The following is a 20758-nucleotide window of genomic DNA, read 5'->3' as shown; positions in this document are numbered from 1 at the left end:
GATTATAATTTCTAAACAATATTAATTAAAAAAATGTAATTTTTAAATTAAAATATGCTTTGAGTTTATAAAAATAATGAATTGTTTTTACATTGATTTGCAATTAGATTCACTGTAACATTCACTGCATGAAGCTGTGAAGAATATGGACACTGTAAAATATATTTGTTTGGTAAAATATGGCTTTAAAATCAAGTAAAGTGAAAAATTATTGGAAGTTTTAAGATGAGGTAGAAATAGACCATTAAGATTAGTATTAACTTGTCACTTTTTACAATGTATCCTACATTGTCATATTCATATAATAGTTAGTCATATTTTTGGAAATGAATGTTAGATTTACTTTAGCTATTTTGTTTTGATGACTACTACAATGAGCCGCATGACCTTTAATGACTTTAAACTGAAAGCATCACTTTAATTCTTTCTTTTTTGAACTTTTATTTGTGAAATATTCTGTGTTTAAAATCTTGTCCTTATTTAAGATACATAATATGAAATACCAAAATATGAGTTGTGGAAAAGATATAGCTGACAAAAGGAAAAAAACTAGTAATTAAATTATAGAAACGGTATTAATGGTAATTTCTCTCTTTTTAAGAATATATATATATATATATATATTACTTAAATTATTCCTACAGACATGGAAGTAATAAGACACTCCACATGTAAAGCGGTCAATGGTTTTTGCGTAAGTGTGAAGAAATAATCAAATAGATTATCAAGATGAAAACCAAACGAGGTTGCAACAGCAGCCCCCTCTTGTTTACACTGTCTGTGTATCAAAACCTAGTGAGTTTTCTACATAGAGATCATTTCATTAGCATTTCTACCACGTTCGCTTATACAGCATTTTTGGCCATTGAAATGTCTAAAGCGTCCAAAAACAATTCATTGCGTCAGTGATGTCCAAAAACACTTCATGCGTCAGTGATGTCCAAAAACAATTCATGCGTCAGTGATGCCCAAAAGTGTTGCAAGCGCCTATGAACACCCGATACTGTCCATGCAGGCGCCTCGCAAGGTTTGAAGACACAGCCATGAGTTTCCCCACACGGGGGAGGCGGAGGATCGGGCCCATTTCTATTTATATTGGGCTGAACAAATTTTGCAACTGTAAAGGTCAATGAAGGAGTCGGCTTGAAAATAATCTGTAGATGTTGAGACATGCGCAGATGCGGGATGATGCCATATTGGACACACTCACACACACACACACACACTGCTCCTGCTTCAACCAGAACACCGGATCACTCAATTCAGATAGACGGAAAAACTCGCTTAAGGTAAAAGCAACATTATTAGCATGAACTTCATTCTGTAATAGTGATCGTGACGGACACGGGCTCGCGCTTCTTTGCGCGAATTTCCGCGTCCAGACGCTTTTTCCTCGTTAAAAACATTTGGAGGTTGTTCGCAACAGCCAGAAGGATACAGAAGCGTCTGCGTAAGAGTTGACAAAACGGTCCGACAATTAAAGTAACCTTATTTATGCGTAGGCTAGCACGAATGTCGAGCGACCAGCACTTTCGATTCTGCCGATAAATATATTTACGATCCGAAGAGGCGCGCGCTTGGAATGTCGTGGAAAATAACGTTTATGTAACACGCGATATTTTCGGCTCGTGTTTTTTCCTCAAAGCGACTCTCGCTCTGTTATTGACTTTATTTTCCAACTGCCATCTGACCTCCTTTCGATTTCAAAGGACGCAACGTTCAGGCGTAAATATCAGCACTTAAGTTTGCGTATTCGCTCGGTGTTTCTAAATGTTTTTGGACGTCAGGAGCCGGTCGGTGTACGTGACTCAGGTGCGCAGAACATGAGCCGAAATCCTCGTTCCTCATGTGTCAAATCCACTTTCAACATGGCGGGTTAAGGTGTGTTAAAACTGCCATGCAAAATCTTTGAAGAAGGAAAAAATAAACCCGCGCTGGTTACGCGTCCAGTTTTCGTTTCTTTCGCTGCACCTGGACGTGCTTTAATGAATTAAATTTAAAGTGGCCGTTTGGCGACGTCGGCGGAGTTTTTTTCCGCTGTAATACTTCTAGAGTGTGCAAAGTACAGTATCACACATGCTCAAACAATATTTCCTGTTTCGCTTTGTGCATTCTTCGCTGTGCGGGCTAAAAGCCATTATTTTATTGATATATTATTCCTGTTAATCAAACGTTCCCCCCAGTTTAAAAAATAAATAAATAAAATAAAAACTATTCATTAAGACGTACACGATTTTCATCGTGTTCTTCTCAAATCAATTATGATGATTTTGAATTCAGAGTGATTAATTTTCGGCAAAATGCGAGTAGCTATTTATTGGATGAACTTTAATATTTGTGGATGTCGCTGTAAATCCATGGGGTTTTATTCAACGGGCCGGATTAAAGTGATGGCAGTAATGAAGGGGAAATGAAGTCACGTGTTTGGAGATGAGATGAACTGAGATAAAATTACCTTTTTTTTTTAATTCTCTGCCTGACCTGAAAGAGATGAACAGGATACTCCTCACGTCTACTCTAAGACTATCATAGCAGGCCCATTTATTAAATAGCATTTGTTAAGCCTAATTAAACCATTCCGCCATAAGAAATAAAGAGCTAACGTTACATTTTCAAAAACAGCTATGAAATTTATGGCGTCCAAATCGTCGATGTGTTGAAAAATACACGGAATCAGCCTGACTGCGTGTAAACTTGGATAAAGCTTGACATTTGATTCGACTGTGCCTTCACAGTTGAGCCACAAAACATTATTATTATTATTATTATCATTATTATTTAAAAGGTAAAAAATCTTAGTGCGAGACGAAAGCAGATAAGTTACCTGTCCCGTAGTTATGAGGGAGAAGATGCTGACCCGCTAATTAAGGCCTGAGCCCTCAAAACAAGTAAAAACAAAAGGTTGGAGGTGCTATACGTATTATATTTCACACTCAGTCTCATATACAACGTTCCAGGAGCCACAAAAGTTTACGAGTTATCGAGTGTATCACTAACGGCCAGATAGATAGACGCTAGCAAACTGAAGTTGTTTTCGTCTGAGGGGGGTAACCACAGCAACAGCACGCACCTTCAGCACGTACAGTAAACAAAAACGAAACGTAAATACGTGTGATATATCGTTATATGTGGTGAAAACGTTAAAAAGTGTAGCCTACACTAGCAGTGGAGACAAACGGTTCACTAACGGTTTGTGACCTGAGTAGGCTATTACCTAAAGAAAAAATCGCACACATGTTGATTAACGTTAACGTTACGTAACATGTATAGTAGGCTACTGGTAAGCAATATTTAATGCACACAAACACTGTTAGATGCGCATTGTGAGCGAGAGATATGCGACACGTCATAGGGCAATCAGATAGTTTACCCTCGGGTCGCGCAGATCGGGTGACTGCTGCTCTTCTGCTGTGGATTGAATAATGCGATTTACATTCAGCCCGTTGTGATGTAATGTCATTGAGGACGTCACGACATGAGCGTGAAAGCAAATGTAGGTGGCCTCCAATTAGACAGACTTTCACATTTCCAATGATTCATTGAAAAGGGAACTTCATGTTGCGCCATAAACATCTCCCAGGGCAGGAATGCATGGGCAGTACGTGTTTATTCTCATTTGGCATATAGGCTTATGCATAGCTACTATCCTACATCCTACACATATTATCTGGCATTATCAGCTCACTTAGCATACCGACAGCATGAATTTCCCTTTATAAGGTCACAAAGTTGTTTTTATAGAGAATGATGCCATGGGTATTTTTCTTTTGTCTGGCAGAGAGAAAACAGCAAGGAACTGAATCCTGTACCTTGGTGATGCCATCATGTTGTGTTTTTGAGAAGTGATGTCATCCTGTTTCAGTTCATGACTAATGCATTAATGGTTACAATCCTCAATATTAACTAGTTGATTATTAAATGCCTATTATTATCATATTGGCTGTTTATTAATATAGCACATATTTTATATATGACTATGTAATCCTACCCAATACCTAAACTTAACAACTACCTTACTAACTATTAATAAGCAGCCAAATAGTAGTTTATTGAGGCAAAAGTCATTAATGGTTTGTTAGTGAAAATGAGACCTTAAAATAAAGTGTGACTGCTTTAATACATAATGCTAGAAAAACATCAGGTCTAAGTGGCAGGAAAAAAAATGGTGTGGTGGTGTACCAATGTTTGTTTCTGTCCATTTGACTGGTCACTGTATCATTCATTTTTGACTTTCAACTTGATTTGGTTTTTCTAACTTGACTGAAGTAAATTCAGAGTGGTTGGATTAAATGTTATAAACCTAACACTGTAAATTGGCAGCTACTGTGGCATGTGATATTTTACACTTATTTTCACACGTTAAACATGAGAACGCTTGAAGACTTGTATTTAAAATGTGTATATACAGTAAGACACCAATAGAAGATTGACCACACAGTTAAAAAATAAGCTGTATAGGCCTGCTTGAGTTCACAACATGCATTGCAGCATTAATTAATTTTGATAAACTATCCATTCAGTCGTATCTTACTCTCAGTGACCTTATGAAGAAACATTCTCCATGCTATCCCATCAAGCACTGCTTCTTTGCTTATATTAATATCTGTTTCGATGCTGTCAAGCTAGCAAGTTCTTTGTCATCCCCTCCTTCAGTTTCCACTGACCATTCATTACTGACTTCTCTAGCAAGTTTGCACGCTTAACATCGCTAAAGAAACTCAGTCATATTAATTTCAGCTTCTAGTGACGACCCATGGTTTTATGAAGTCCAGTACTTCTAGTTGTAAAGAATCATATGGAGTACTTATTGTTTGCTGCTTTTACTTGTACTGTTGTTGTTGTCACTGTCAGTTATATGGTTTTCAGAGCTATGTTTTTTTTTTTTTTGTTACTCAATACCATTATTGAGGTTTGTGTGTTAAGTTCTGTTGTGCATGTTTAATTGAATACTTACAATGATTGGCTTCCCTGTCAGTTCAAACAGTTTTTTTTTTTAAATGGAGCTATTTCAGGACTCTTGCCATCAGCATTTTCCTATATTTCTGATATATAGTAAAAAAAAAAAAAAAAAAAAAAAAAAGCAAATCAGTAACATAGTAAAATCATAAATAAACAAAACTGTTCTGTTGGAAAATTATTAAACTCAAGTTTTCAGTTTGAAGTGGGCATTGAATTTGGAATATTATTATTATTTACATTGTAATGCCATCAGCAAAACCGACCAAATAAATGTATTGCAACCTCCTAAACTAAACACCCGACAGATGAACACACAGCTAGCCTTAACAATTCCTCTCTTCAAGTTGGGTGATTAAAATGGATTATTAAATGTGTCTCAGATTGAAAAAGGCCAGAGCCATTTATTTTTTTTAATAAGAAAAGCAATGCTACATTGTGCTCTTTTAATAATCCTTTAATTCCCCTTCCACAGTTTAACAAGTCCTGGATTAGAGCGAGAGAGGGCATCTGGCTCAATATGAGCTAATCGATATTACGGCCTGCCTGCATAAAATCTGGATTTATTCTGAAACAGCCCATCTCTTGAAAATTCACTTTAATCCCTCATCTTCAACCTGGAGGTGTCTTTACACCCACCGGCCCGACTGTGTTGGCTTAACCACAACGAACCCACAATCAATGAATATGAAATATCATTCGAATATTACTCATTTGATATAAAGAAATATTGCCAAGAAAAATGAACTCTCATTATTAAATAGCTTTTTACACTAACAATTTTAAAAGACATGTTTCGTTTTGCAGTGGACAATTAGTATTTTTTTTTTTTCATATTCTTTCCTCATATATTTGCTAGAAATGGATCACATTTCTGTCTGACAGTAGGTTGGATGCAAATTCCCATGAACTGGGGACAGAACACCTTTTCCACATTTAAAACCCACTTTCTTGTGGCATCAATTTCTGCTTTGATTCACGTCTTTCTCGACCGGGTTAGTGCGGAACAACGGCAGAAATATCTGCCAAACGAGTGACAGAACCATAATATTTTTTTTTTTCTTTGGAATTGGTCTGCTGTGTTTATAACACACAACAAATGCACACACACTCAAACACACACACTGCCATCATGGCAAATATTGAGTGAGTCATTTGCAAGGAAGTGGTTTTGGTGTTAAAGTGCACTTCTCATTCTTAGTTCCATCTGAAACCAGAAGAAAAATGCTTTAGTGTCACAATGTATGCATTATTTATTGCTCTTCACTCCAAAAAGAGTACCTTCAAGTATCTTTCTCTTTTTTTTCTTATGAAGAATCAACTTGCTTCTGTGGTGTTCTTCAGTTGAGGACTGGAAAAGGTTCTTCAGACCAGCATATTGGTTTCTGGCTTCTTTAAAACACCGGTATAGATAGTGTTCTGGAGAATTAGAGAATAAAAAAGTTAACACTTTAGAATAAGGAACACTTATTCACTAAGACTTTTCCCTTAATAAATTCCTAATTTGCTGCTTATTAATAGTTTGTAAGGTAATTGTTAATTTTAGGTATTGGGTAAGATTAGGGATGTACAATAAGGCATTAATATGTGCTTAATTAGTATTAATAAATGACTAATATTCTAGTAATATGCATGCTAATAAAATAATGGGGAATGTGGCATAAAAAAAGTCTATAAGTCTCAAATGGAAGCTTTATTTTAAAGAATGGTTTATTGGGCTTTGTATTAATTAGGAACCTATGTGATTCACTAGTTATAAGCAAACCACAAATGAGCAAACAAAGCATGTTTAGTCTTCAGTTTTTATCAAAGAAATAAGAACATGTTAAAAGTGTTAAAGCATCACATGACTCCAGGTCAGAAAACAGTAGATGTAACCAAAACAAGCTATTTTTGAAGACATCATTTTTTGAAGGACGCGGTCATCATTGTCATCAGTGCAATCTTCAGCTTCCTCAGATCCAAATCACAGCCCATAAGAGAGCAGAACAGACCTTTAGACCAACAGTGGCAGATTTCTGAATCTCAAATTACTGCAAGATTGCAAAATGGTCTATTTGTCTATACTCAGCCTTTTTCTTTGAAGTCGTCTTTGTTATTCTAGTGAACAATCCAGCATTTCTATAGACCACAGTGAGAGTAGCTACTGTATTTGACGTGAATAATGGAGCGAACAACAGTTTCCATTTGAAGATGAGAGCAACAAGGTGTAGCTTTGTGAGAAGTTTGCATCTTTTTCACACTATGAAGCAAATTCAAGAGATGTTGTAGAATTGTAACCTTAGTTTAGTTTTGGTGTTGGATTCTTCACATTTATTTATGTCTTACTGTTCTATATATACGCTTCACCTGCTCTCTAACATTGGAAGTTGGGAAAATATAACGAATGGATGTGTGAATTTGCGCAAGAATTGTTGAACGCTTAGAAATATGGACGTTCTTCGCATCCTGTCCTTAGATGAATGAGGGTTTTATCTTGAACCTTCTAGAGGATTTCTTTCGAAATGAACAAGTCCTCAACTGTGCTCGGCATTGGGAAAACACATTAGACTCTCCCACGCAATTTCTTTTTTCTAAGTGAAACATCTAATGACTCATGACATAAATGGCCTAGTGTAAAACCAGAAATCTTTGGTGTATTTAGTAATATAATAATGCGATTAGACTAGGTCTAGTTAGCAGAAAAGAGAGATGTGGGAGTGATAGGAATGCTGGTGTTTTTCACACTTGTGAGTTTATGAATACTAATTGCATTTGCTTATCAAAAGGCATCATTACATTTGGTTATAATAGAATCGTTGGCTGACCATTTTCTCTAAAGCTAGATACAAACTAAATGCAAATATTCAGGTGAGAATAACAAACAACAAACCACATTATTTGAACTATCATCACATTTTTGTGTAAAACTAAATATTTATTGACCAAAATGTTGATTTAATGAGAAATTAGTTGGGTTGTGAGAGTACTAGGACTGAAAACTGACCACAGAGGAAGTCAGTTTTCAGTTTACTCATTATAGATCTCCTTGTGGCTAAAGTGAAAACGCAACGCATACTTGAGTTAAGAATTGAACTGGGACACAATTTGGAACACAATGATGCATGAAATTGAGCTGGTTAGAAACATTTGCATTCACGCGATTGGACAGAATATGGCTCGTGCAAATATGTAACCATAAAAATACCAAACCAGACGAAATCCCACAATACCATCAGTGCCAACAACAGACTCTAAACATACACACATTCTTACTTTGTCTCTCTTTCCTAGCAGGCATGGATTGTGTAGAGGAGGAGGTGGATTTTAACTGGGAGGAGTACCTTGAAGAAACTGGAGCCACTGCCGCCCCTCACACTTCATTCAGACATGTGAGAACACACAGAGAGAATCTCTATGTGTGTGTGTGTGTATAAATATATATATATATATATATATATATATATATATATATATATATATATACACACTTACACACTACCTACTGATACAAAAGTTTGGGATCAGTAAGATTTCAAATATTTTTTAATAAATCTCTTATGCGCAACAAGGCTGCATTTATTTAATAAGAAATCCAGTAAACAGTAATATAGTGAAATATTTACTTTAAATATTAGTTTAAAATAGAACTTATTCTTGTGGTGGCGAAGTTGAATTTTCATTAGCCTTTACTCTGGTATTCAGTGCCACATGACCCTTGAGATATCATTCTAATATGGTGATTTACTTATTTTGTCTGCTTAAATATTTTTTTATTTTATTTTATTTATATTTTTGGAACCTGTGATACTTTTTCCACATAGAATTCTTAATTTTTTCAAAGTAGAAATATTTTCTAATAATAGGCCTATATGTTAGTGTTCAAAAGTTTGGGGTCAGTATGTTTTTTTTTTCTTTCTTTGTATTCTGCAAGGATATGTTAAATTGATTGAAAAATGTCAAGCAAAGACGTACATTGTTACAAATTATGTCTACTTTGAATAAAGGCTGTTCTTTTTAACTTTGTATTCATCAAAGAATTCTGAAAAAAAGTAGCACAGGTTCCAAAAAAATACCAGTAAATAAATAAATATCAAGCAGCAAAAATGTTTCTAGTATTGATAATAAATTGGAAGAATAGACTGATTTTCAGTCAAGTTATGTGACACTGAAGACTGGAGTAATGGCTTCTGAACAATCCAGCTTTAAAGTATATTAAAACAGAAAATAGTTATTTTAAATGGTAATAATTTGTAATATTTGTAATTGCAACACACATACACACACACACACACACATATACATATATATATATATATATATATATATATATATGTGTGTGTGTGTGTGTGTGTGTGTGTGTGTGTGTGTGTGTGTAGTTGTTGATTTTGTAAATGGTGATTTGTTACTAAGTTACTTTGTAAAATTTAGAAAAAATTGACTGATTCCAACATGGGCACATTGTGTAGCATGTTTCACTTCAAAATCGTGAGCAAGTTTAAAAATACAATCTGAGAAACATGAAATACAGGTTAGGTTTGGTACTGTGTTGGCTTGCTACTTGATTAGTTCTGAGAATCACACACTTTGACAAAATAGGAGGTGTGCCATTTAACATTAGGCCAAAACTGATCACTCTGATTATTCAAGGATTTAATATCAGCAGTATATTATATGCTTATTAGTGTTTTGGGGCCATCAGTAAACCCATGTATGTTTCATGGAAGAACACAGCAAAGTCGTAATATATCACGCTAACATCTGACTGAACCTTACAGGTGGAGCTCAGTCTTCAGAGCAGCTTTCAGCCTGGAATGAAGCTTGAAGTAGCTAATAAGGGCAGTCTGGACACATATTGGGTGGCCACCATTATAACCACATGTGGGCAGTTGCTATTGTTACGCTACTGTGGCTATGGCGACGACCGCAAGACTGACTTCTGGTGTGATGTCATGACAGCCGAACTTCATCCTGTCGGCTGGTGCGCTCAGAACAACAAAACACTTCAGCCACCTGAAGGTAAGGCGCAACGCGCAACTGCACCCGAACTAAAACCAGCGCACCCTCAGAGATACATGTCTATTCAAACACTGATAAAGCTCATGTTAAAACAGTCCCTCCTGTCTAAACAAATGACGTCCAAGCACACACACACACACAGAGTTCTCCTCACTATGTAGAGCAGTCCATCTTGTTTGTTCAAATAATAGCACTAAGAGTTTAAATACTTATGCTAATCAAACAAACAATGCAAAGTTGTATTGAAATATACTCAATGTCCTCCAAAATGAATGCGTGAGCACTGTAATGTCTATAACAGCTGGAATGCCTAAGACAAGCTATTTTCTTCCCAATATGGGACTGATTCTTTAGATCTGGAAGCAGGTTATCAGTGTTATCCAATACACCATTTCTTCATGAACTTTAACCTGGATTTTCAATGTTTGCCCAAAAACACCAATTGTGAACAGTCAAAATTCTTTATAGTAATCCAGCATTTGCTATTTGTGTGTTTATATTGTCATCACTTGCTATTTTTGTATAGTAAAATATGTTCTTAGTGTAGTATGTAATTTCTTAAGGCGGGCATACACTGTGCGATTTCTGTGCGATTTCGGCAAGGTACTAACTCACACTGTACGAGTAGATCTCATGCGATGTAAAGCCAAAACTCACGATTTTTATGCGCTCACTGTACGGTCCGATCGTCGAATTTGACTGCTCACACTATACGTGGGGAATCAACCGAATCAACACGTAGGACCCCTCAGAACCTGGATGTTTGTGGCGGTTTCTGAATAAACATGCTTTTCCGGGATAAACGCACTGCTTTGGTGATATGCGCTATTCTGTGTGCTGAAACGTCCAAAAAAAAAAAAAAAAAAAGGCGTAGGCATATCTAGATGCGCAGGTGGCTCTGAGGCCGTGGCCAATATGGTTTATCCATTTTGGAATGTGAACTGGAGGTAAGCAGGCGTTTTCTTCCCTCTTTTTTATTTTTCTTTGCCATAACTCCACAAGTTTTCCCTCAATCACTTTAGTCCACACTACACGCCGTGTCACCATGGTTTTGTTTATGGTTTCGCGCCCGCGCAGTGAGGGAAACACGGAAAATCGGTTCGTAGACTTGCTTCGATAGTGCGATACCTCACGAGAGGCGACCAAAATTTCTGACATGTCAGAAATCCATCCGATCAACCGATTGCCTGTCGGGAGAATTTAATCGCCTCTCGTTTGCCCTTGTATACTTCACGAACACTGCACGACAAACGACGCACAAAAATGCTGAAAATCGACCCGACCCGAAAAGGTCGCACGAGTCAGAATCCGGCTCAAAATCAGATGAAAATCGCACAGTGTATGCCCGGCCTTAGTGTCATTTGGAAGTGTAGTTGACCACCGGTTCATATAAAATGCTTCAGACCAGGGGTGTTAAACTCAATTTCTGGTTGGCCAGAGCCCTGCAGAGTTTAGATTCAGCTGTAATTAAACGCATTTGATCCGACTAATCAAGTCCTTCAGGCTTTTTGAAAAGTACATGGTATGAGTGTTGGAGCAGGGTTGGAACAAAACTCTGTAGGGCTCCAGGTCATCCAGGAATTGAGTTTGAAACCCCTGCTTTAGACAGTCCCAAATAAAGTTAGGTAGGGTCAAGGGATTGGGTTAAATGGATGAAATTGAACCTTAAGAATAAGAGCTTAGTTGAAAGTTTAGTTAAGACCACATTGACAAGTTACACATTTGTTTAAGATGTTAGGGTTAGGGTTACTGTCAAATATTTGCAATGCTATCAAATGTGTTGCATTTTATCATATCATTTAATTCTACGTGGTGTGACATATGATTGGCTTAAAGAATTAAAATGTGTATTAACAGGTAAACACAGAGCCTGATAGTCAGAAACATTTGACCTGGTATCCTCCAAGACATCTAAAACCATCAGTTGGTGGATTCACTCGATATCTTGATATCTTTTTGAACCGCTCCACACTTCAGAGAATGGGCATCCTTCATTTTTTTGAAGAGCTTATTTGTTAAACCTGTGCTAGAGGAATCTGGCCATACCGGTTTTACCCATATTAGAAAAGTTTATTTTGGCAGGAAAGGTTTTGAACCAGAAAAATAACCTGTTGAACAAAGTGCTCGGTTATCAAACGCAAGTCACACTAAATGGCTTTAAAGGGATGGGTCACCTAAAAATGTAAATTCTGTCATCATTTATTTTCCTTCATGCTGTTCCAAACTTTATTTTCTGGAACGTAAAGAAGTTATTTATTTTTTTTTTTTCAAAATTGTCTGGTTACCAATTTAGTTTCTCTCTTAACCTTATACACTTCATATACTTGATCTCAGATAGTCATGTGCATTCTGTCATTATCGCAAGATCAGTTATTTTGCAATGATGTCTAGCTGATGGTACAATGGATGCATATCTTAATGAGAAAAAATTATGACCTTGACTTCAGTATTGGATTTTGTCATTTAAATACATCGTTTAATACATCCTTCCTTTATGCATTTCAAAGGAATATTCAGAATATATACTCTATTGAATACAGTATGCATAACATAAAATTCAGCTTCATAGAAAGTATTTGTGGAATGCTGTCAGTTTCTACTGAAAATAATTTCAATTTCACCTCAGTTTGAAAAAAAAACTGTACAGTGCCCCTAGGCTTCCACTGTAAGTGCATTTTTGTAGAAAAAAAAAAATTATGTACTTAATCTGGAAAATTTTGTAAAACAGTAATAAACTGAATTTAAATGCACTTAAATATTTATATAAAATTACTGAGTTAATAAATATGAATTAAAGTATTCTTTATTTATGGTCATTTATTTAAATCTAAAGTTGCTGTTACTGTCAAGCAATCTTCATGTTTTTTTTGTGTATGTGTTTTCAGGAGAAATAGATAAAATCTGTGTTTGCATTTCTAAAATAAGATCGCAAGAAGCTCTGATTCTGTTTCAAAAAAAAGAAAAAAAAAGAAGAAGCTCTGTCAGTGGTTGAAATATTATCCAAATGAGTCCAAAATATATAGTCCAAAAATGCAGGCGTTTCTAAAGAACCCATTCAAATGGTTTGACTGGTGCAGTTTACTTTCCTGTGTTGATGCGCTGAAACAGGAAGTTGGACAGGACATACAATAGCACTCCCTCCCTTTAAAAAAAAAACAGCCAATAGCCTTTAGTTTACATCACAACCCAGTAAACCACACAAAGCCACTTCCTTCTCAAAGAAACAGGTAAATAAAAATAAATAGGTTAGCTATTAAAATTAGCACCGAAAAATAAACCACAATTTGCAACCTGTTATGGGAGGCTGATGGTATTTATAATGTAAATTTAAAGGGCATTTTAATTCTAGAGATCATAAAAATAAAAAAAAATTGGTTTGTAATGAACATTTAAAAAATGCTATAAAACTGTATTTTGTTGTGTTCACACTAGCATATTAGCCTCAAAGCTAACATACCTGGGCTGAAATTTGGTCTTTAAAATGATTAAGGTTTTAACATCACAACACATTTAAATCATTCAGCCAATAAAGACCCGCAACATGTCATTCTAATTTACATCATTTGTTTTGACAGGAAAATAACTGATGGGAGAAATAGAGTTATTTAGCATTTAATCAAACGGTTCATGGAAAACTATTGTCATCATGACCCATTTACATTAGCAAATTTAATTTCATTGAGTGCCAGAAGATATATGACTACATTAAATGACATGTGATAATGCAAGTAAATGCCATCAATTAGGTTTTATAGTGTGTACAGAAGCTTAATAAAAAAAAAATGTGTAGGCGCAGCCAGGAATATTGTTTGTTTTACCGTGTTTAATTTGCACCACAAGTAGCGTTTTGTTTGTATGCATACCTTTATGAGTGTGTGTTTGTGTGTGTGTGTATGCATGTTTAGTCAGTGTGTATTTGTTGGTCATCTTTGTTCCTGTCTGTTTATTTCTCAGATAACGTTTACCTCAGAGCAGGTAAGCTGAGCCTACTTCTCTCTCTCTCTCTCTCTCTCTCTGTCTGTCCTCTTTTCTCTCAGACCAAGGGCATAGGTTTGGTTTCAACATTTTTAAATCAAATAAGCAAAACACCATGTTTTCACCATATGAATTTGAATGTAAATGCTAAACGGTTGTTTAGAAAGACAATATATTCTCTACAAGTACTGTATGTAGGTATTTGTAGATTTAAAGGAACAGTTCACTCAAAAATCAAAAATGCGGTGAAAATGTCCTCACCCTCAGGCCATCCAAAATGTAGATGAGTTTGTTTCTTCATTGAAAGTGAATGTTGAGAAATGTAGCATTACATCACTTGCTCACTAATGGATCCTCTACAGTGAATGGGTGCCATCAGAATGAAAGTTAAATAACTGATAAAAACATCAGTTGGCACTACTTAACATGCCTTAATTATAGATTTGTTTCTTGCAGACACAGCGTTTCCTTTTGATTTATGGACTGGAGTCTTGTGGATTATTTGTGGATTTGTTAATGTCTTTATTAGCTGTTTAGACTCTCGTTCTGACGGCACCCATTCACTGCAGAGGATCCACTTGTTTGCAAGAGATGTAATGCTAAACTGATCCAGATCGGTTCAGATGAATAATAAATAATAATAAAAAAAAAACACATATACATCTTGGATGCCCCGAGGGTTAATTAATTTTAAGAAAATCTTTTAGAAAAATAGAAATCCAATAGAAAAACTATTTCTTTAAGATTATTTTATTAAAATAATATGTACACTCGTTTATTTCATAATTATAAATATTTTATATTTTCTATAAATATTATTTATGAAATAATTTGAAGAATTTATATTTGTAGGCATTTAAAGTTACTAAATTTTTGTTATTATTATTATTATTTAGTTTTTTAAATTAGGTTGTTTAATCATTGCAAGTGAAAAGCTGTCTAAAATTACTGTGCTGATATAGCATTTTATCAAGGCTCAATCTGGACGGTCCAACTGTGTCACTTCCTTTAAATCATTTACATTTAACAGTAAATTCAGTCATCATCTACCCACTCTTGTTGTTCTTATAATATTCACAGCTGCTCTTTTCCAGGCAATAAACTGCATAATAATCACTAGCTGTCCAATTCTGTTTCGCTTGCGTTGTAAAAATTAGAAGGTGGTTCTCCTTTCACACTGAACAAAAACTAGACTATTATTATTATCATAAAAAACTCCTGCAAACCTACAAAATGAGAACTTGTGAAGAATATTCTATAAAGACTCTCTTTGATGAACAGATGAAATTCAAGTCGTAATTCATTAACTATCTGTTCTCCCCCCCCCCCCCCCATCTTTAATGAGCAAACTCTTAATTCAAATTCTCCTTTCTATTCATAATTGATTCGGTTGATAAATCTAATTCATAAATCGATACTTCTTGATCTGAAATTACTCAACTATTCAATCTCACTCTGTTCGTATACAAAGATATGGTAAGACATAAGACTGTTCATACTGACTGCTTTTATGATAATTATTAATGACAATTTTTTAGTTATACATATATTTTTTTTTTACAGTTTTACATATATATATATATTATATATTTTTTGTATGTTTGAAAGCTCCAGTCCCAATTCATTGTGCATGCATGAAAGAGCAATAGCAATTTTTTTCTTTCTTTAATTTCCTCTTTTGTGTTTCACGGAAGGAAGTATGTTGTATGGGTTTGTAATACCATGAGGGTGAGTAAATGGTGACAGAATTCTCCCTTTTTTTTTTCTTTTTTTTTTGTGAACTAGTCCTTCAACTTTGGTAGGTAGAAACATGTTGTCCCACATGTACCCAAATCTACGCCCACGTCTCAGACGCATGCATTATCTGTTTTTCTGGGTCCTTTCCTTTATCTCTCGCCTCATCTTTCTCAGGCAACCTCCAGAATTCCTCTGATGTTCTTTTCATTCCTCCAGTATTTTCTGTTTATCTTCCTTCCTTCTTCCTTATGCTTGTTTGCTCCGCCCTGTGTATTCGATTATGTGAGTGCGAACGAGTGTGTGTGAGAGGTGTGAACGTCATGGTGGTGTCAGCTTGTGTATTTGCATGCATTTGTGTAGCAGAGACATACAAAGTTAAGGCAACTCCGGAGGTCATATGTAAAGCTACTCAGCCTGGCATGCTTCACTTGGTGCACGCACATGTTTGCACGAATAGCTTGCTCTGTGAAACACATTTTACACATTCTTCCCATTTCTGGGGCAAAACCAATTAAAAATGTTTAATGTAAAACATTATACATACAGATGAAAACAGATCTTTATTTATATATTATTACCTCTAATAAAAAATGGCATATTAGACAAAAAATACGACAATAAAAATATTAAATATATAAAAAAGAATTAGAATACAATTTAGGCATCACAACATTTTAATGGAAATTACACTAGGAAATACAAATAAAGATTATATTTATTATCTGTTATTCAATTCTGAGATTAATTATGTGTGAGTTTTAGATGAATGCAACCAAAATAGTAATCTATATGTTTTAAATAGAAGCACAGTTTAATATCACATTTTACAATACAATAAATCAATCAATTACAAAAAAAATGCTATTATAGTATTTATTTATATTTTGAATTAACTTTTTTTATTTTAAAGTTTTTATTTTAATTTTAGTTTTTAGCAGTTGTTTATATATATATATATATATATATATATATATATATATATATATATATATATATATATATATATATATTATTATTATTAGTAGTAGTAGTAGTAGTAGTAGTATTATTCATCTTATACATATTGTTACAATTATAAATCTCAGATTTAGTAATTATGGTTCTTCAACTTAAAATTATTAACTTGGATGCCAAGGCAGCATTTCCAATTTTCATTTACATTTTTCTTATTCATTTGTATTTTATTTAATGTTTATGTTAACACTTGAAAAAAAACATATTTTTAGTTGTAATTAAGAATAACAACAGGAATCCCTAAACTTTGCTCAAAAGTTTAAAATGCAACATTTCAATTTTTTTTAAACAAGAAGAATCTCTAATATTCATAAATTATATTCCACAAAAAAAAAAAGTTTTTGGTTGACTCTTTTGTTTAAATGCTCACATAGCATTGGATCTCCTTTTCTGTTTCTAGTCTTTTGTGATAGTTGTGTGTGGGTTCTCAGTTTCTGCCGAGTAGTGAAGCTGCCCACTGTTCTTGACAAAAAGCCTCCAGGTCCAGTAAGTTCGTTGGTTTCCCAGCATGCTCTGCACATTTGATTTCTTCCCCACAGTGACTTTATGATTTTGAGATTCAGCGTTGGCACTCAAGACAATTGAGGAACTCATACATAACAGTTACAAAAGGCTGCAAGCGGTCACTGATTCTCAAGGAGAAGCCACATGATACAAGAACCAGGCGAACAAGGTTTAGCAAAAAGATCATTTGTGCAAATTAAACTATTTTCTTAAATGAGTGCTCACTTGCCTCTCACTTGGAAGTGTCGACATACTGTAAGTCATTTAGCCTGATTTGTGAACAGGTTCATTTTTGGACAGATTCTTTTAAAAAAAAAAAGAGCTGAATTATTTAGACATCACTAGTTAAGGGCACTACTAAATAAAAATAACTTTTATCTATCTTAAAAAAAAAAATGCTGAACATGACATGCACTAATGACAAAAAACAGGTGCATAAATTTACCAACAAAATAGTATAAACTAAAATCTTATTTACTTATTTTAAATGGGCAGTGATTCTCAGATCTTTCTAAACTTTTAAGAGTTTCTTCCACCTGAACACAAAAGAAGATATTTTGAAAAATGCTGGTTGACGATAGCCATTTGAAGTCGATGGCTACCGTCAACTGTTTGGTTAGCCACATTCTTCAAAATATCTTCTTTTGTGTTCAGGGGCTGAACGAAATTCTTATAGGCTTGGAAAAACATGAGGGTGAATAAACGATTAATTGTTGGGTAAATTATCCTTTTAAGTATTTTAGTACGGTGCTCCATTTCCATTGGTGGAAGAAGCAGTTAACACAACTGAGCATCATTAAAATCACTGGTTCTGGTATTCTTTTAAAAATACAACTGCTTTATAACCGTATTTGGCATAAACTAAGGAGTAGTTTGAAAACTAAACACTGACACAAGCTTACTGTAGTATGCCAGATTAACCATATGGGCATTTGGCAATGTGCCAGTATGGGCATCGTGCAAGGCAGTATAAATATTTTCAACTGTGCAATGGCCAAAGATGGCCAAAAGCAAAGAAAGAGGGATACTTGGAAACTAAGAGGGATGGCTGATATCAGCCAACAAGGAAAAAAGTTTTTTTGAGAAATTATTACTACATTTAATCTTTGTAAAAGATTATAAACTTAAAAAAAATAAGAATATGTACTTAAAATGTGCACATGAACGTGTATTTAAAAAGTAAATATGGTCAATTTGGCTTGTTTTGTTTTTACTGAGGCAGCATGCATTAAGAAATTAAAGGAATAGTTTACCCAAAAATCAACCTCATGTTGTACCAAACCTGAAAGAGAATGACTTTCATATGTTGAAAACAAAAGAAGATATATCAAGGAATTTTGAAAAACCAAACAGTTTTTGGTCCCCGTTGACTTCCATAGGGAAAGAAATACTATTGTAGTCAGTGAGGACCATCAACTAACCATCAACTCATACATGTTTGGAACGACATGAAGGTGAGAACATAATGACAGAATTTTTATTTTTGGGTGAACTATTCCTTAAAGTCCATTCACACCAACAACAATAACTATAAAGTATAACTATAAGGATAACTATAATAGCATCCACACCAACAGAAGATAGCATGATGTTTATTATAAGTGCGCAATGAAGATCTGTCATCTGCTGCTTTAAATGAAAATTCTTTATAATTCACTAAAAAAAAAATAATAATAATTTTGAAAGTGATTCCAACTAAATCATTGCTGTGTGCTGTTATTAATGTTGTGTTATGGATTTAATTTGACTTTTAAAACTATACAATTTTACAGTTTTTGTCCTTGATGTGAATGGGCCTTTAATCTGTACTTAACTTAAGTGCAGATTTGCTAATGTAATGATATGAGTTCAATGAATTATTCATTAATTCGTCAGGTTTAATAGTTAATAAACATGAAAGGAATAAACGCACAACCACACACACGCACACACAAGCACGCACCGAATAAAAAAGGCCCAAGGTTAATCGCATAAGTATGTGTTGAATTTGAGTGTCATGAGCTAATGTGATAAAATGATCCCGTTCCACTGAAGAGTGTCGAACACACATCCTGAGTAGAGTGCTTAGACGCTGGGGGGTTGTTGGCATGGCAACGGCCACACACTCCCGTTCTAGCGCTACTTAAGCGATTAGCGTACACACTTGTGCTGCAGAGATTACACGCTGAGACACAGCGGCGTTCTGCCACAAGCACTCATTCACGCACAAACTTTTCTTATTGTAGCTATTTGAGGTGAATTACATTAGTGTTGGTCTTTTATACCTCAACATTTTGGGCCAGTACTGTGCTGGTTCACAGATATATGTATAGCTATATTTGTGATTGTTTTTATAGTGACAGAATATGTAATATTATGGTTTGACACACAAAATATATTTGTCAGATTTGTTTGTCCATGCAGGGTCCAAATCACTTTGAGTATGTTTAAATGGAATAATATATTATAGACATTATTGAACAATAAATGGATTAAATAGATTATTAAACTAAATATTAATAGTGTGTTTGTCTGTGTGTACAATTATATATTTTCACAAAAAGTGCAAAATAATTATTATAAAGTAGAGTATGTATATACAGTACATTTAGCGTCTGTTAAATGCATAACAATGTATATTTATATATTTTATAATTATTAGTTGTATCTATTTATCTAGCTATCTATCGATCCATCCATCATCTATCTTCTGTGTCTATCTGTCGTCTGTCTTTCTGTCTCTGTCTTTCCAACTGTCTATCTGTCCATCCATCGTCTGTCAGTCTATCTGTCTATCTAGCGTCAGTCTGTCTATCCGTCTATCTATCTATCTGTCTGTCTATCATATGTCAGTCTGTTAGTCTGTCTGTCTGTCTGTCTGTCTGTCTGACTGACATTCTGTCTGTCTGTCTGTTTATCTATCTATCTATCTATCTATCTATCTATCTATCTATCTATCTATCTGTCTGTCTATTTGTCTATCTATCGTCTGTGTGTCTGTCTGTCTGTCTCTGTCTATACGTCTATCTATCATCTGTCAGTCTGTCTGTCTACCCGTCTATCTATCTATCTATCTATCTATCTATCTATCTATCTATCTATCTATCTATCTATCTATCTATCTATCTATCTATCTATCTATCGTCTGTCTGTCTATTTGTCTATCTGTCTATCTATCGTCTGTCTGTCTATTTATCGTTTGTCTGTCTGTCTGTCTCTGTCTATCCGTCTATCTATTGTCTGTTTATCTATCGGTCTATCTATCGTCTGTCTGTCTATCTGTCTATCTGTCTATATATTGTCTGTCTGTCTTTCTCTTTCTACCTGTCTATCTATCGTCAGTCTATCTATCTGTCTGTCCGTCTGTCAGTCTTTCTATCTGTTGTCTGTCTATCAATCTATCAATCTATCTATCTATCTATCTATCTATCTATCTATCTATCTATCTATCTATCCATCCATCCATCCATCCATCCATCCATCCATCGTCTACTAAGTTAAAAAAGAGAATAAGAAAATTAAGACTGACTTTCAATGTTATGAAAAATATATATCCTTAATAGTTGTTTTTGTCCTTTGAATTATCCTAAAAACA

General features: G+C 34.7%; 1 protein-coding gene across 2 annotated transcripts in view; it reads left to right on the top strand.

Moving 5' to 3' along the window:
* The first annotated feature begins 1033 nt into the window (after nucleotides 1–1033).
* Nucleotides 1034–20758, top strand: part of LOC127956541 (scm-like with four MBT domains protein 2) — a 38176-nt gene continuing 18451 nt past the window's right edge. Inside the window, exons 1-4 of one of the 2 annotated variants that reach the window (XM_052554572.1) lie at nucleotides 1034–1289; nucleotides 8233–8327; nucleotides 9714–9954; nucleotides 13909–13929. In XM_052554572.1, coding sequence (XP_052410532.1) covers nucleotides 8235–8327; nucleotides 9714–9954; nucleotides 13909–13929 — 355 coding nt within the window. In that variant the 5' untranslated portion in view covers nucleotides 1034–1289; nucleotides 8233–8234. The remainder of the gene's footprint in view (nucleotides 1290–8232; nucleotides 8328–9713; nucleotides 9955–13908; nucleotides 13930–20758) is intronic. The other variant, XM_052554573.1, reaches the window with a different exon arrangement.

This window comes from Carassius gibelio, chromosome B4 (assembly GCF_023724105.1).
Source record: "Carassius gibelio isolate Cgi1373 ecotype wild population from Czech Republic chromosome B4, carGib1.2-hapl.c, whole genome shotgun sequence".
Classification (NCBI taxonomy): Eukaryota; Metazoa; Chordata; class Actinopteri; order Cypriniformes; family Cyprinidae; genus Carassius; species Carassius gibelio.
This window is presented reverse-complemented; position numbering and strand designations above follow the sequence as displayed.